General features: G+C 38.6%; 1 protein-coding gene across 2 annotated transcripts in view; it reads left to right on the top strand.

Moving 5' to 3' along the window:
• The first annotated feature begins 5710 nt into the window (after nucleotides 1-5710).
• The window catches only part of TRMT11 (tRNA methyltransferase 11 homolog), a 57819-nt gene continuing 47331 nt past the window's right edge, over nucleotides 5711-16198 (top strand). The window contains exons 1-3 of one of the 2 annotated variants that reach the window (XM_036248411.1): nucleotides 5711-5810; nucleotides 13302-13367; nucleotides 15531-15604. In XM_036248411.1, coding sequence (XP_036104304.1) covers nucleotides 5739-5810; nucleotides 13302-13367; nucleotides 15531-15604 — 212 coding nt within the window. In that variant the 5' untranslated portion in view covers nucleotides 5711-5738. Of the gene's footprint in view, nucleotides 5811-13301; nucleotides 13368-15530; nucleotides 15605-16198 lie in introns of those variants that run through there. The other variant, XM_036248412.1, reaches the window with a different exon arrangement.

Consider the following 16198-nt stretch of genomic DNA (forward strand, 5'->3'; position numbering starts at 1 on the left):
CACCCCACCCCCCCCAGGTATAGCCTCTCCCATTGTTCTCTGCTAGAGGGGTAATTTGTTACAGTTTATGAACCTACATTGATACATCATAATTACCCAAAGTGTATAGTTTATTTTAGGGCTCACTGTTGGTGTACATTGTGTGGGTTTGGGCAAATGTATAATGACATGTATCCATCATACACAGTATATTCACCACTCTAAATATCCTTTGTGCTCTGCCTATTCACCCCTCCCCCTCTAACCTCTGGCAACCACTAATCTTTGTTATTGGCTGCATAGTTTTACCTTTTCCAGAATGTCATATAGTTGGAATCATACAGTATGTAGCCTTTTAAGATGAGTTTCTTTTACTTAATATATCGAAGATTCCTCCATGTCTTTTTATAGCTTGGTAGCTCATCTCTTTTTAGTGCTGAATAATATTACATTGTCGGGATGTATCACCATTTATACAATCATCTACTGAAGGATATCTTGATTGCTTCCAAGTTTTACCAATTATGAATAAAGTGGCTATTAACACCTGTATGCAGGTTTTTTGTGTGGACATAAGTTTTCAACTCCTTTGGGTAAACACCAAGGAGCACAATTGCTAGACCATATGGTAGTTTTGTAAAAAACTGCCAAGCTGTCTTCCAAAGTGGTTGTATCATTCTGCATTCCCATCAGCAATGCATCAGAATTCCTAGCCAGAATTCGTTGTCAGTGTTTGGGATTTTGGCCATTCTTCCTTTTTTTTTTTTTTTTTTTAAATTGATTTGAGGGAGATTTGTTGTCCCACTTATTTATGCATTTGTTGATTGCTTCTTGTATGTGCCCTCAATGGAGGTCAAACCCAAAACCTAGGTGTATTGGATTGACACTCTAACCAACTGAATTATCTGGCTAGGACAAATTTTGGCCATTCTAATAGATATGTAGATTTTAATTTGCATTTCCCTGATAACATATGACATGGCACATCTTTTCATATACTTATTTGATATCTGTATGTCTTCTTTGGTGAGGTACCAGTTAAGGTTGTTGGCCATTTTATAGTAGTTGCTTGTTTTCTTATTGTTGAGTTTTAAGATTTCTTTGTATATTTTGGATAACAGATGTCTTTTTTTAAAAAAATTAATCTCATCCAAGGATATTTTTCTATTTATCATCAGATAGAGTGGGATGGAGGGAGAGAGAGAAACATCAATGTGAGAGAGACACATTGACTGGTTGCCTCCCGTATTACCTGACCAGGGTTGGGGACAAACCCCAACTGAGGTATGTGCCCTTGACCAAAATCGAACCTGTGACTCATTGGTCCACAGGCCAATGCTCTAACTGCTGAGCCAAACCGGCCAGGGCTGAGATATGCCTTTTGCAAATATTTTCTCATTCTCTTGACATTGTCTTTTACAGAGAAGTTTTTATTTTCTATTTTTTGGTACATGCCCCTAGTAGGAACCGAACCTGGGACTCTCTGGTCCATAGGCCAACACTCCAACCGCTGAGCCAAACCGGCCAAGGCTGTAGTTTTTAATTTTAATGAAGTTCAGTGATCAGTTATTTCTTTCATAGATGGTACCTTTGGTGTTGTATCTAAAAAGTTTTTGCCATAATCAAGGCCATCTAGGTTTTCTCCCATTCTAGGAGTTTTATAGTTTTGCCTTTTACATTTGGGTCTGTCATCCACTTTGAGTTCATTTTTGTGAAGGCTGTTTAACTTCATTTTTTTAAATACGGATGCCCATTTGTTCCAGCACCATTTGTTGTAATGACTATTGTTACTCCATTGTATTTTCTTTGCTCCCTTGTCAAAGATCAGTTGATTGTATTTATATGGGTCAATTTCTGGGGCTCTCGATTCTGTTCCATTGATCTGTTTTCACTAATTCCACTGTCTTGATTACTGTAGCTTTATAGTATGTCTTGAAGTCAGGCAGTGTCAGTCTTCCAACCTAGTTCTTCTTCAATATTTTGTGGACTATTCTGGGTCTTTTGCTTTTCCATATAAATTTTAAAATCAGTTTGTTGACACATACAAAATAACCTGCTGGGATTTTGATTGGGATTGCATTCAGTTTATAAATCACGTTGAGAAGAACTGACATTCTAACAATATTGAGTTTTCCTATTTGTGAACATAAACTATCTCTCCATTTATTTAGATTTTCTTTGGTTAAAATTTTTTTTTCCTTTATTATTTTAGAGATAGAAACATTGATGAGAGAGACAATCAATTGGCCACCTCCTGCATGCCCCCCACTGGGGATTTGGCTCACAACCTGGGCATGTACCCTGACTGGGAATTGAACCGGTGACCTCTTGGTGCATGGGTAGATAGACGTTCAAGCACTGAGCCACATGGCCAGGCTTCTTTGATTTTGTTCATCAGAGTTTTATAGTTTTCCTTGTATAGATCTTATACATTTTTTGTTAGATTATAACTGTTGATTCATCTGTTTATGAATTAGCTTTTATTCTAGCAATATAAATACAGGGCAGGGCAACAGTAGGTTTACAGTTGTTCATATGGACAATAATGCAATAATTAATAAATAATATATAAATAAACTGTGTTTCACATACAACTATAAACCTACTTTTGCCCCACCCTGGAAAAAAAAAAAAATCTCTGATTCAGCTTAAATAAACTTGGTATTTTATAATCTTAATCTCATTGCAAACCAAATAATCAAATTAAGGACTGGCCCAAAGAGGAGAGTCTTCCCTAATTTTGGCAGGCCCTAGGTTAGGCTTCTTTTGGAAAACTATTTCTATTTCAGCCAGCAGCTGAGATATGGCAACAGTTCTCTAGCCTACCTCAATCAGGCTGGAATCTTACATTTGCCTGGAAATGTACGGTCCTTGATTATCTGAATTGTGGCAGCATTAGAGTTTAAGGATGATGGAGAGAGAAGGCTGAATCTCCAACCTGTTCTCCTTCACATTTTTTTCTGTGCATAGAACCTGTTTCATAGGCAGCAAATAGTGGGCCTAATTTGCAACTAGGGCTTCATACTTGCTCTGGGAATCTATGGACAAGAGGACAAGATCTACTTTTCTCCACTTCTGGCTATCTTGCTTGTTGGGAATTTAACCTCAAGCAGCTGAGTCATACTTAAATCAACTGCAGGTGCTTAAGTTTGAACTGGTGCTTCAGAGTCCCAACTTGTTCTGTTGTGTTTCCCGAGAGCACCCAGTGTTCTCTCTTCTTATCCTGAACTAACAATCTCCATTAAGCTTGAAGATACTGGAGACTCTTCTGGCATCTCATGAAATTAGAACTCCCACAGAAATGCTTTACTCTAGTGAAGTTTCCATAGTTCTTATATATTTTTTTCCAATAAAATTTTGTTCTAAAAACTGTTCAAAAACCCCTTGATTTTTTTACTCATTGCAAACTCCTTCTGTTCTTAATAATGTGAAGATAAGTTTTCTCCATCTCATTGGCACACAAATCCCTGTAGTTCTCTGTGATACCCAACCCCTTTTTAGGTATTAGGTGCTCCATCTGATACAGATGTATGAGCAGTTTTGACATTGCACATGACCTCTGATGTTGGGAACTGTTCACTCTCTGGTCATTTCCTTTCTTCACAGACTCTGTGTCCTACTAGTCTCAACACTGTAGTGGCTTGTTATAATCAGAACACAACACAACACAACACACTCTTCTCTAATTCATGGTCCTTACTTCCCAGCAATGTCTCTGGTTTTTTTTTTTTTTTTTAAATTAATCGGCAGTCTGTACCAGAGGCTTCAATGCTTGCACAACAGTAATCTCATGGGAGGAGCCAAGTCTCTTAGAGTTCTGCCCTTGTAGATGAAGCAGGGATCGAGCTTTGGATCAGTTCCCAGAAGACAGACTATGAACCTCCTTGCCCCTTTCAGTTCAAATTTAAAAAAATTTTTGCAAGTTTCTAGATTCTAGTTTGAACACCAATTTCCAACGTCCGTACTCCTGTGGCTCTTTAACTACTCTAGTAAACTCAAAAACATTGAACAGGTCTGCCTGTGAGTCCTTCAAAGGTAGTTTAATAGACCTCAGGGTATTTTTACACTAACTCTAATGGCCTGTGCAGGTTTAATTTCTATTTCCCCAGACCATATATCCAATAGTTTATGAGATTCATGATGTAGATACTCTCCTGCTTATTTCTAGAGTGAAGAATTAGTAGGGATTTAGTCGTGAACCTTAGCTCAAAAGATCCCATATGAAAAATAAATGAAACTTGAATTCATCTGGGTTTTCCTACACCCTGTATTCTCATTTTCTGTCTCTGCACAGCATATTATTCTTGGTATGAAAACCAACACCTCTTTGATATTTTTTAAAAAGATGCTCCATCAAAATCTCATATGTTTGGTAATTTTGATAGTGTTTGGGGATAGGATATATCAAGCATTACACACCCTTCACCTAACACTTCCTTGGTTCTCTGTCCCACCTTGGTTGGCCTCTCTTCTCCAAGAGTACACAACTTCCTTTCCATGTCTCATAGAGTGTTTAATTCTCATCTCTGAAACCTACGGGCCAAGAGACATCTATTCTCAGGGACTCCCTTACCTCAAGTGTACTTATCAAGACATTTTCCTAACAAAGGCAGATTGTGTGTTAAGAAAAATTCTATGGTTTTTTTCTTCCTTTCTTTTTTCGTTTTTCTTTTTAAGAGAAGGAAAATCTCCTTAAATGCCATTTATCAGCCCCATACAATATGCTAGGTATTATATTAAACACTGTAATGTACACTACTTCACTTAATTGTAGTGATCCCTTGAGAGAGGCAGTATTTTTCCATTTTAGATAAAACAGGCTAAAAGATGCTAAGAAATTTGTTTACAGCACATAGTTGGTAAATAGTGGGACTGAGGTTTGAACCTAAGACTGACACCACAGCTTATGTTCTTAATCACTACTACTTAAGTATCAACTACAACGCAAAAGAAAGTGTTCAATAACTCAAAGGTTTCAGTACTCTCAAAAGCAACAACACATACATAGAGTATGCAAATTATTAAAATTTATGAATATGCAACTACTCATTTATGTGCTACTACGATAACTGTGCCAGAGTGAATAGTTAGAAGCACCTGCCATCATTGCTTGAACATACAGTTGGGTGTGGTCATGGGAGTCTAGCATCACAACCTCGTAATTATTGAGTACTTACTCTGAGGAGGACATTGTTTTGTTTTCAGTGAGATACAGAATGAACCATAAGAGATGGTCTTGGTCCTCAAGAGCTTATTCTAATTGTCTTACAAGGCATGTATCCTTAAAAAGTTACTGCAAAAGTACAGTCAGTATACAAAGTGTTAAATGAGTGGTCCAGGTCAGTCAGTCAGTCCTCAAAGCCTGGAATCGTTGGAAAGTATGCACGACAAGGGGAAATTTCAGTTCATTTTCCATAGAACTAGGGTTGAAGAGGCTGTAGAGCACGTTGGAAGCACGTCGCAGGTGGGAGGGCCCCTGGGGAGTAGCCTGTCCTATCGCAATCAGCTTCTGAACACAACGCGGCCGCTCCCACGAGCTGCTCGTTCTTGGGGACCGCAGCGAGAAAGCGCCTAGCAGCAGCGGGAACCCCTTCAGAGGTCGCGGGGCTCCAGTGGCAGGGCGAGGATCCAAGGGACGGCGCTCACCTCTTTTCGCTTCCGCTTCCGGTCCTCAAGCCCCGCCTCAGCGGAAACGACTCTCTTGGGGAAGGAGGGGCGGGACCCCGCGCGGGCTGCGCGTGCGCACGGTGGCGGCTGCAATGGCGCCGCCGTGCTCCCTGAACAGGTATCTGCTGCTCATGGCACAAGAGCACCTGGAGTTCCGCCTGCCGGTGAGCCTGCACAACCCTCCGCAACTTCCTACCGGAGAGTACGGCGCGGTGGGGGTTGGCGTGCGGGGGGCGGAGAGCCGGCACCCCGAGCACGCAAGGACCCAGGGCGTGCTAGTCCGAGGTATCACGCATCCCCAGTCCCGCGGCCCCTGGGTCGGCCCCAGCTCGGCGAAGAGTGTGTGGAAGAGAAATCCCAGACAGACTTTCTCAGCCTTGCTAGCATTTTCATTCATTCCCCTACCCGGGTGCCAGGTACCGGAGTTCGGTGAATAAGACCTCTTCTCCAAGGTCTCTTCGTCTAGCGGAGAAAAGACAGCCGACAGAAATGCTCAGTGCAGTGTTTTAAGTATCACATACGCTGGTCAAACTCTCTGAGGGAGGGTGGGTGGTGGTGCTGAGTGGTAGGGCTTAGTTGATAGAGACGTTGGGAAAGGTGTATTATTTATTAACTCAAGAAACACTTTCAGAGAATCTGTAATTGAATATGCAGAACGCTGGGGATATAACGGTGACAAAGACAGTTTCCATCCCCAAGGAGCTTACTGTTTAGGCAGAAGGCTGGGCATATGCATAAACATACCATTATAAAGTAACGCTGGTAAGTGCAGTGATAGGAGAGGTGCGCAAGGAAACGTGAGAATACATAGAAAGGGAATCGAATCCACCTGAGGGTTGGAGGATGTTGGCCTCTGAGATGGTTTCCATGAACAGTAACCAAAGGATGAGTAGGAGTTAACCAGGTCAAGGAGAGAAATAAGTAAGTTAGAAGTGCAGGCTGTTTTTATTACTGAATTATGAAATATGTAGCAGAGAGTGATAAGAAGATGGGAGAGGTAAAAAAGGGCCAGAGAATCCAAATCCTTCAATATCCTGGAGCTTGGAAGTGGAATTTATTGAAGAGTTTTAAGTAAAGTGAAAGAATCAGATTTTTCTTTTAAAGACATTTGGGCAGCAACACAGAGGATAGATTTGAGGGGAATAAATCTAGAATCAGAGACCAGTTAGTCTGTTGGAATAGTCTTGGTAATAGATTAAGAAGGCCTGAACTAGGGCAAGGGGTAAGAGGATGGAATAGACTGGCAAAATGGTGATAAAATGATCAGGGCTTGATGTTTGAACATGGAGGGGAAGAGGGTTCAATCATGGATTAGTTCTGGAGTGGATATATCAAGTGTAACATCAAGTGAAGATGATTAGGAGGCAGTGAATACGTATATGAGTATGCACAGAGCATGATAGAATGGTCTGGGCTGGTAATAAATATTTGGGAGTCTTCTGACTATGAACACTAGGAGAGAAAATGAAATTGTTCAGAGAAAGCATAATGTCCAAAGAGTGGTGAGCCAAATACAGGTGCTTAGAAATAATTATATTAAGGAGAAGTGAGGAGGTCAAGAAGATAGGCAGGTATCATAACGGGAAGGGTCTGAGGCCACAGAAACCTGGAGGGTAGCTTTAGGAATTTTGCTATAGCTGTGTGTAGAGTTTTTTTTGGGTGGGGGTGGGGGGAGGCTTGATTGTTTCGTTTAGTGGTCCCAAAAGATGAGGAAGGGGAGATAGACTACTCTTCTTAACTAGAGCATAATAAATAGAGCTTAAGGAGGGAAAGTAAGACTGATTAACAATTTGAGGCACCTAGGGTCAAGGGAGGACCCATTCCCCCAGAGATTGGCTTGTTAATAGGCTGAAGAGATGGGGAAATGTGTATAAAGTCACAGCTGGAGGACATGTTGGTCTTTCAATAGAAACAAAGATAGGTGTGGGGTAGCTGCCCCAGGGCCTGTTTTCTAGGTAATGAATAAGTCAAAGTTATTGAGAGATGAGAGACAAAGCAGTTTTATGGAGAAATAGAGAAAAATCATAAAATTTGAAATAATCTTTTTTGTTTTTCCTCATCCAAGGACATTTTTGCATTTATCTTCAGATAGAGTGGGAGGGAGAGAGAGGGAGGAAGATAGAGAAACATCCATGTGAGAGAGACACATCGACTGGTTGCCACCCACACAACCCCAACCGGGGCTGGGGACAAACTGCAACTGAAGTATGTGCCCTTAGCGGGAACCAAACCCTGTTCTCTCTGGTCCATGGGCTGATGCTCTAACCACTGAGCCAATCCGGTCAGGGCTGAAATAATCTTTGAGAGCAAAACAAGGAGCTGACAAGTTGAACGTTTGCTTAGAGAAGAATACAGGTGTTAGAGCAATGCTGAAAACCTAGCCAAGGGTGAAGATCCTGTATTTGAATTTTTCCAGGTTCTGTGATTTTCTTCAGTTGTGCTCAGTTTGTGGGCCTTAAGAGTTATAAAGGAAGATTGTGGCATTCAGAATTAATGTTCTGCTGGGCAGGCACATGGGCAAGATAGGGGTGCAAGGGTATAGATTCATTGAGGAAGTAATATTTTAGTTAGGTCTTGATTGATAAAGGAGATGTTCTGTGGGTGGAGAGAACTTGAAAGCCCATTTCAGTGAGAAACAGTAGCAAATGTACAGACACAGAAGCGTAGTTGATTATGGTGGTTTGGCATGTGGGATGTGAGGGGAGGATGTGTAAGCAATGAGGATAGAGATGTGGGTAGGAAGCTGATCTTGGAGTATTTTAAAACCTTTGCAAGGATTTGGATTTAATTTTAAGATAAATGGGAGCCATCAACTTTTTTAAGCCAGGAAGTGACTAGTAATCATTTCTATTATAGAAAGATAATTCTGGAGTGTCAGAGAAAGGATACTGCTTAGAGGAATACTGGAGTGGAACTAGAGTGAGTGTCTGTGGTCAGGCAGTGCTTTGAGAAGGGAGTGGTTAGGCTGCAGTCTTAAAAAATAACATCCCTGGTACTTGGTGATTTTACCTGTTTCTTCCTAACTAAATTCTTAGTCCAATCTCCCAAGTTATATATCCTCATAGCCCTAAGGCTGACATCCCTTAGTTTGGCATTCAAGGCCCACCACTACATGGTTCCCTCTTCTGTAACCCCCTCATCCCACCCTCCCCTCTCTTCCTTTTCTCCCCGTGCAACCAAATCTGATTCTCCATTATTTCCCTGAGTGACATCTATTTTCTTGCTTTGGCCTATGCTGCATTTTATCTGGTTTGTATCTTTCCTTTCTCATTCTTCAATCTATTGATTTTATATACTAGTCAATATTCATTTAGATTTACCTACATATTTGTTTATTGCTAATTTCCCTGTTTTAGAGTTTTTCATCCTCTGCAGAGTTCTCGAGTTTGTCTTTTATTCCCTTCAACATAGAAAGCACAATTATGTTAAAGCATGTGACTGATAAAAGGGGTCCTGTTTCTATTGTGTATGGGTTTTTTGTTTTCCTGTTCTTTTTCATATGTGTACTGGGTTACTTTTTAAATATGTGCCAAATGCCTTATCTGAAAATGTATTTGAAGAAATAATATGAGGCCTAGGATGATGTAAATGCTTGAAGAAGAAGATAGGAGCACACAGGATCGTAACAATCTAGGATCACCAGCGCACTTTCAGGCATTAAGTTCTGTTTTGTGTTCTGATTCACATGTACTCCTAGGGTTTGTAGCTTTTGGGGATTCCAATCTAAGCTGAGTGGTTTATCAACCTCTTTTCCATCCCATCGAGTGGCCCTATACTCTTTTTGTCCATCTAGCTTGTTTAAGCTGTCAAAAGGGTTATGTACCTTCCTATCAGCTGTGAAGGTAGACAAATGTCCTGGGGAGCCAGTGACTGCACCTTGGGCTTTCTGTCCTCTCATAAATCTTGGTTTGGTAATTCTTGTAATGTCTCCATGCCTCTAGCAGATGTCAGGTTTGTTTAGTTCTTCTCAGCAGAAGGCTTAATCTGAATTATCTAGTTTTCCATCACTGGAAGTGGAAATCCTCTCGCATATATATAGATTCTCCCTGAGTTTCAGGGCTGAAGTCAGTTTTCATTGAAACTTTTCTTCTAAAACTCAAGTAATCTTTTCCTGCCTTGTACTCTAATGTAATACTTTTTTGCTTTTGCTTCTTTAAGAGCTCTCACTGTTTTACACCTTGCATGTCAGGAGATTATGTTAGTTCTACTAGACCTTAAACTCCCTGAGGATAAATATATATTTATCTTTACAAAGCTCAGAGCCTTGAATGTATATGTTGTTTAATAAATACTGAATCGGCCCTGGTCTGTTTGGCTCAGTGGTTAGAGAGTCGGCCCGTGGACCAGAGAGACCTGGGTTTAGTTGCCACTAAGGGCACGTACCTCGGTTGTGGTTTGTCCCCAGCCCCGGATGGAGTCATGTGGGTGGCGACCACTCGATGTGTCTCTCTCACATTAATGTTTCTCTCTCTCTTCCTCCCTCTCCCTCCCTCTCTATCTGAACATAAATGCAAAAATGTCCTCTGGTGAGGATAAAAAAATAAATACTGAATTGAGTGAAATAGGATCCCTTGGAGAAGGCAGTCAAAAGGACAGCCTACATTTTGGGGCCCATCGACTGTATTAGAAGTGCTAGTAGGCAGGAAAGCTGTAATGATTTTAAATGAGAGTTTAGGAATGCAAGTGTGGTCCAATTTTACCTCTAAAGTTATTCAGGACCAATTTTAGTTGGTAGCTGCTTATTGTATTAAAAGTAAAGTTCAGACACCTTGGTTTTATTGCTGATTCTGAAGCAAACTAAATGGTTGAAAAGGTGACTAAAAGAACTGAAAAACTCATGTGAATTAATGCATCAGGAATGCTCCAGATCATGCCATATTTTTATATCCAATGTCCAATGTGAATCCTTTTGTTTCTAATGTAGAAAGATTCTCAACTGGAAAGTGAATTTGCCATAAGATGAATAAAAATCTTATGTTTTGCTTTTTTCATGTAGCTCAGTGGAGTAGTTTAATACATGTTTTGCTTTTAAATTTAAAGCTTGGTTATCAGATTTACTCTCACTTCTTCTTCTTTTTTTTTTGTTGGTATGTGCCCCTACTGGGAACCGAACCCGGGACTCTCTGGTCCGCAGGCCAACTCTCCAACCATTGAGCCAAACTGGCCAGGGCACCTTTATTCTCACTTTTAAGTCATTGCTTAGGGTTTAGGGTTTAGGAAGTAGAGCTAATGTTATGCCATAAAACTTCAATAATCCTCCACTGAAAAAACAAAGCAAAAACCTCTTTGAGCCTTTGTATTTTATTCTGCTGTTGATTTTTAACAGTGTATTCCAGGAACAGCAAACTTTGATGTTTTAAATGTAAAGCTAATTTTACAATATGCTTTAATACAGAATGAACAATAATCATTCTATACCAAGTAACTTAATATGTAACTTCATTTTTTCTTCTAAGTATTGCAACTCTTGAGTCTTGCTTGATTTCTTGAGCCACTGGACTTCAAGGACAGTGTTGTGCTCACCACAATCTTGATTCCTTTAATAATACCCCAGGTCCTGTGCTCTCCTTTTACAGATCTTCTTACCCCACGAGGTAGCTATGATTCCTATTTTACAGATGAGGGATCTGGGAGTCGAAGAAAACTTTTTGGTTTAAAACCACAGAGCTGCTATTTGGAATTACTGCCCTGGCCGGTTTGGCTCAGCGGTTAGAGCGTTGGCCTGCGGTCCGGAGAGACCTGGGTTCGGTTCCCGCTAAGGGCACGTACCTCTGTTGCAGTTTGACCCTGGCCCTGGTTGGGTCGTGCAGGAGGCAGCCATTTGATGTGTCCCTTTCATATCAATGTTTCTCTCTCTCTTCCTCTCTCCCCCTCCCACTCTATCTGAACAAAAAATGGAAAAATGTCCTTGGGTGAGGATTAAAAAAAAAAAAAAGGTACTATTTAGAATTACTAAAAGCCAAATTGTGGTCTGACTCCCAAGCCCAATGATAAACCTCCTAGTCAAATTTGTGTCACCCATGTTGCAAAACATCTTTGGAGCTACCTTCATGGTCTCCACTAGTTCTTCCTCTGGACATATGATTAAAGTGAATTCAGCCCCTTCTAATACCAGAAATTTAAAAAAAAAGTTTGTTGCATAGACAAAAGGAAAAACAGAAAAGGCACTAGTTTCTCAAACCTCCCATTTTTGGTGTTGAGGTGGAGGAGCTTTGTGGTCTGAGTATACTTTTTCTCTGATGGCGGCTGTGGGTCACAATGATTTGGTGTTAAAGGCTCCTTCTCCAAGCTGGGATTGTGGGCACCCAGCAGTGGGGACACGTACGTACCTCATTTGGTTACCTCCTCTGTAAGTACTGCATGGAGTGGGATTATACCTGCTTTTTGTTATTTCAGGAGACAAAATTTGTTAGTTGTACAAATCATAACATTTGTATAGCCACCTCGCATTTATCAACACAAAGTGATGGCTTCATAGACTATACATACAATCTGACAGATTTTAATGTTGTATGCCTGATGTTTTTGAAGTAGTTACTGTGTTCTTTTTCTAGTTCTATAACTGTATCTAGAAAGAAGAGGAAGGAGAAGGTTAATTTACCATAATTTGTGCTTAATTAATTCACAGTGATGCTCCCTGGTTGATTTATTTTATTTTTAAAATTCAACATATATTTATTCATCTGATTAACTGAACAAGACAGCAAAGTTAATTTGCAATGGGACTCATTACTCTTGCTTTGTTATTTGGTAAAATTATCGATTTTACCAATTATTACATAAATTAATACATCACTAGTGATTTTAGTTTCTAGAGAAAGAATGGTTTCAAATATGGCTTGTAAACAATACATTAAAAATACTGTGCTAGTAATAAACAAATTAAAGTGCCTTTTAAAAATCAATTGACAAAAAAAAAAAGGTCCAGCATCCAGTTGAGAAGTAGTGAATGGAAATTGATGCTCTCTTACATTATAATTTAGGACAAGCCTTTAAGAAAGTAGTTTGGCTATATATACTATAAGAAGCTATAAAAATTACATATCTCTGGATATAGTAACCCTACTTATTGTGACTCCTGAAGAAATTCAAAACATGCGAAAGGCCATATATTCTTGAAATGTGTATGTTAACCTTATTTTAAACTGATAAAATTGAAAACCACCTAAATGATTACCTAAAGTATATTGTTTCCTACTGAAAAATTTGCAATACTGATGTAAAAGAGAAAAATGTTTATGATACTAAGATTCAAAGGGAAGAAAAGAGAATCCTAAACACGCTTGCAAACATGTTATTGCTTTTCTGAACATTCTCAAATCATCTATGTAATTTATTTTTATTGCTCTAGTATCAGATTTACTACTGCAAAGTGCTTGCAATCTATTTGTTTTTCTTTTCAAAATCAGGACATTTTCTGATGAAATCTTTTGGCAACTCTCCTGTTGCATAAAATTTCTCAGAAATTACCTACTATTTGTGACTCAAAATATTTTTCAGAACCTGGAGGTATAATTTGTATAGTATTGAACTTTAAATGCTTTAGGTAGATCATCAACCCACTCTTTTCATTTTTATTGTATTATACCTATGTCTTTTAATAGACTTTGAGTTACCTGTGGTAAAATATATTCTCTATAATATTTTCAATATAGGAAATAAAGTCTTTGCTTTCACTTTTTGGAGGCCAGTTCACCAATAGTCAGGAAACTTATGGAAAGGTAAGTTGAATTTATATTTTTCATTAAATCGTATGTAATATACTTATAAATAGAACCTTGGATTTGAAGAGAAGAACTGCAAATGTTAAATTTGTATTTGAGTGGTTACTTGTGGCTGTTTCTAGGGGGCAATTGAATAAAAAAACATATTTTGGAAGAAAATTATGGTTTTGGAAAATAATTTAGATTTATTTCCAGTATTTACTTATTAGTTTATAAACTTTAATTCAACAGTTGTGCCATAATTTGTATCTGGTCCTTAATTGAAAAAAGTGCTGGCTTTTTTCTTTTTCCTTTTTATTGAATTTATTTGATTGACACTGGTTAACAAAATTATTCAGGTTTTAGGTGCACAGTTCCACAACACATCATCTGTACACTGTGTTGTGTGTTTACCACCCCAAGTCAAGCCTTATTTCATCATCTTTATCCCCCCATACCCTCCTCCATGTCTCCATACCACCCCCCACTGGCAAGCACCACACTGTTGTCTGAGTCCATGAGTTTTATCTCCTTTTTTCTTTTTTTATTGTTCAATCCCTCTACCGCCCTACGCAGCCCCCCATCACTCCCCTGGAGAGCTGTCAGCCTGCTTTCTATGAGCCTGTCTCTATTTTGCTTGTTAGTTCATTTTGTTTATTAGATTCCACATATGAGTGAAATCATATGGTACTTGTCTTTCTCTGACTGGCCTATTTCACTTAGCATAATGCTCTCCAGGTCCATCCATGTTTTTGAAAAGGGTAATTCCTCCTTTTGTTTTTACCTCCGAGTAGTAGTCCATTTTATAAGCAACCTAAGTGTCCATCAGTAGTGAATGGATAACAAAGGGCTGGCTTTCTCTGAGGAGGTATAATTAGAGTTGGAATTTAGCTGAATTTCAGGCTTATATTGCTGTTCATTTTAAAATGTGAAATTGTATGTGTGTAAGATGTATGAATTTATGAGCTTTCTATTTTGTATTTGATAGTTTATCACTGTATTAGAGAAGTTTGGGAATAGAAAAAGAAATACATTTAGAATTCTTTCTTCTTGACATGACTTATAATTTAGGAATACTGTCTTTTAATCTTTTTTCTTGGACTTCCCCTCCCCCCCATTGTAATGCTTATGTACTTCTGCAGCCTGATTTTAAATTGCTTAGATTAATATAAGCACATGTTGCTACATAGCCTTCATCACTAACAGGGCTGTATAATCTTTTCCATTGATTAGCTCTATCATGGTTTATCTAATATTTCATTTCACCCAGGTTGCTTTTAAATTTTTCCTAGTACTAGGATGACCATCTTTTTTCCTGTTCGGATTATTTGGAATTTTTTTGTAGGTACTATAAATACTGAAACAAGAAAGACTGGGTGTGGCAAGGGAGTATTTCTTGCAAAAGATGAGAGAAAAGTTCCCGATGTTGGACTTGTACTTCTGAGTGATTTCACTTGTTGAGGAAGGAGGGAAAGAGGGAGAGTGTGTATGTAATTGGATGAGGGTGATGAACTAAGGTCAGGATCCTGCTGGGTTTTGCTGTGTTATGGAAAGGTATCTATAATTTGAGTCTTGAGACAGGGTTTGAAGGAAATCCTCCTGATGCACCTATAATTTTTTTCTTAGCTAGAATAAAAAAAAAATTAATGATAATTTAATAATTCTATTTCATCATAGTTATTTTCAGAGTCTCCTTCCCCCAACTCAGGTGGCCACAACTACCTAGAAAAAGAGGGATTATTCATAGATGTACATTGCTTAGAAGTTAGAAATAAAATAGCTGTATTATAAGGAATGATTACCAATAATAAAAAATTTCAGAATTATACTTTGGGATTTTATATGCATTAATTATTTTGGTTGAACTATATAAGAGAGCAACTACAAAATTAACCTGAAGTTTAACCTTAAATTTGCTGATGTTTTCATTTATAGAGTCATTTATAAAACAGTGTTCTGACATCATGCTATAATATCCTGACAGATTACCTATTAAAATAATTTATTTTTTACTATTAGAGCAGTTTCAGTTTTGGTTAGCGTCAGATCACGTATTGATCCATTAACAGGCTTAGACCCATTAGCACTAAATAGAAATATCTCCGTATTGACTTCTTGAATAAAAGCATACGAGACCAGAGAACGTCTTAGAAGTAAGTTGTATATTGTTTTTTCTTTCAGTCTCCTTTTTGGATTCTTAGTATTCCCTCTGAAGATATTGCCAGAAACTTAATGAAACGAACAGTATGTGCCAAGTAAGAAAAACTTAAGATGTTCTCCTGCATGAGTGTATACAGTACTTCTCATAACTACTCTGCCCTGCTGTTTGCTATATTGACACAAAGTAGAAGTTTAGGGGGGAGCTCAATTTAGCGTGCAGTTTCCTGCTTTTGCCACTGGATGGGGGTGGGGGAACAGGAGAGTGACCTACTGAAACAGGGTGAATCTCAGTGTGAATGCAGAAACACTTATTTTACAATAATTTTTTATATTAAGCAGAAGTATGGAATAAGATGTAAATGCTATGTTATTACCTAGGATAAATCCCACAATTAATTATAACCAAAGCATTGAAAATCTAAAAATGTTTTTCTTATAGAAGAGTTTTAGTTGGATGACCAGATTGGTGAAGTGCAAGATGACAAAAAGGGTGGACCTCCATGAAATAAGTTTTTCTGTTTTATTTGTTAGAGGAATTCTGATGATCACAATTTGGTATGGCGTAATGTAATTATGTGGTTCATTGTTTATCGTACTTGAATTTTTCTAGAATTTATCGTTGGCATCTGCTGTTTTCTCCTTTCATTTCTTCTTTTTTTATTATTGGAAATTTTTCTGTCTTTGGGCTT

The sequence above is a fragment of the Molossus molossus genome, unplaced genomic scaffold (assembly GCF_014108415.1).
Source record: "Molossus molossus isolate mMolMol1 unplaced genomic scaffold, mMolMol1.p scaffold_m16_p_8, whole genome shotgun sequence".
Classification (NCBI taxonomy): Eukaryota; Metazoa; Chordata; class Mammalia; order Chiroptera; family Molossidae; genus Molossus; species Molossus molossus.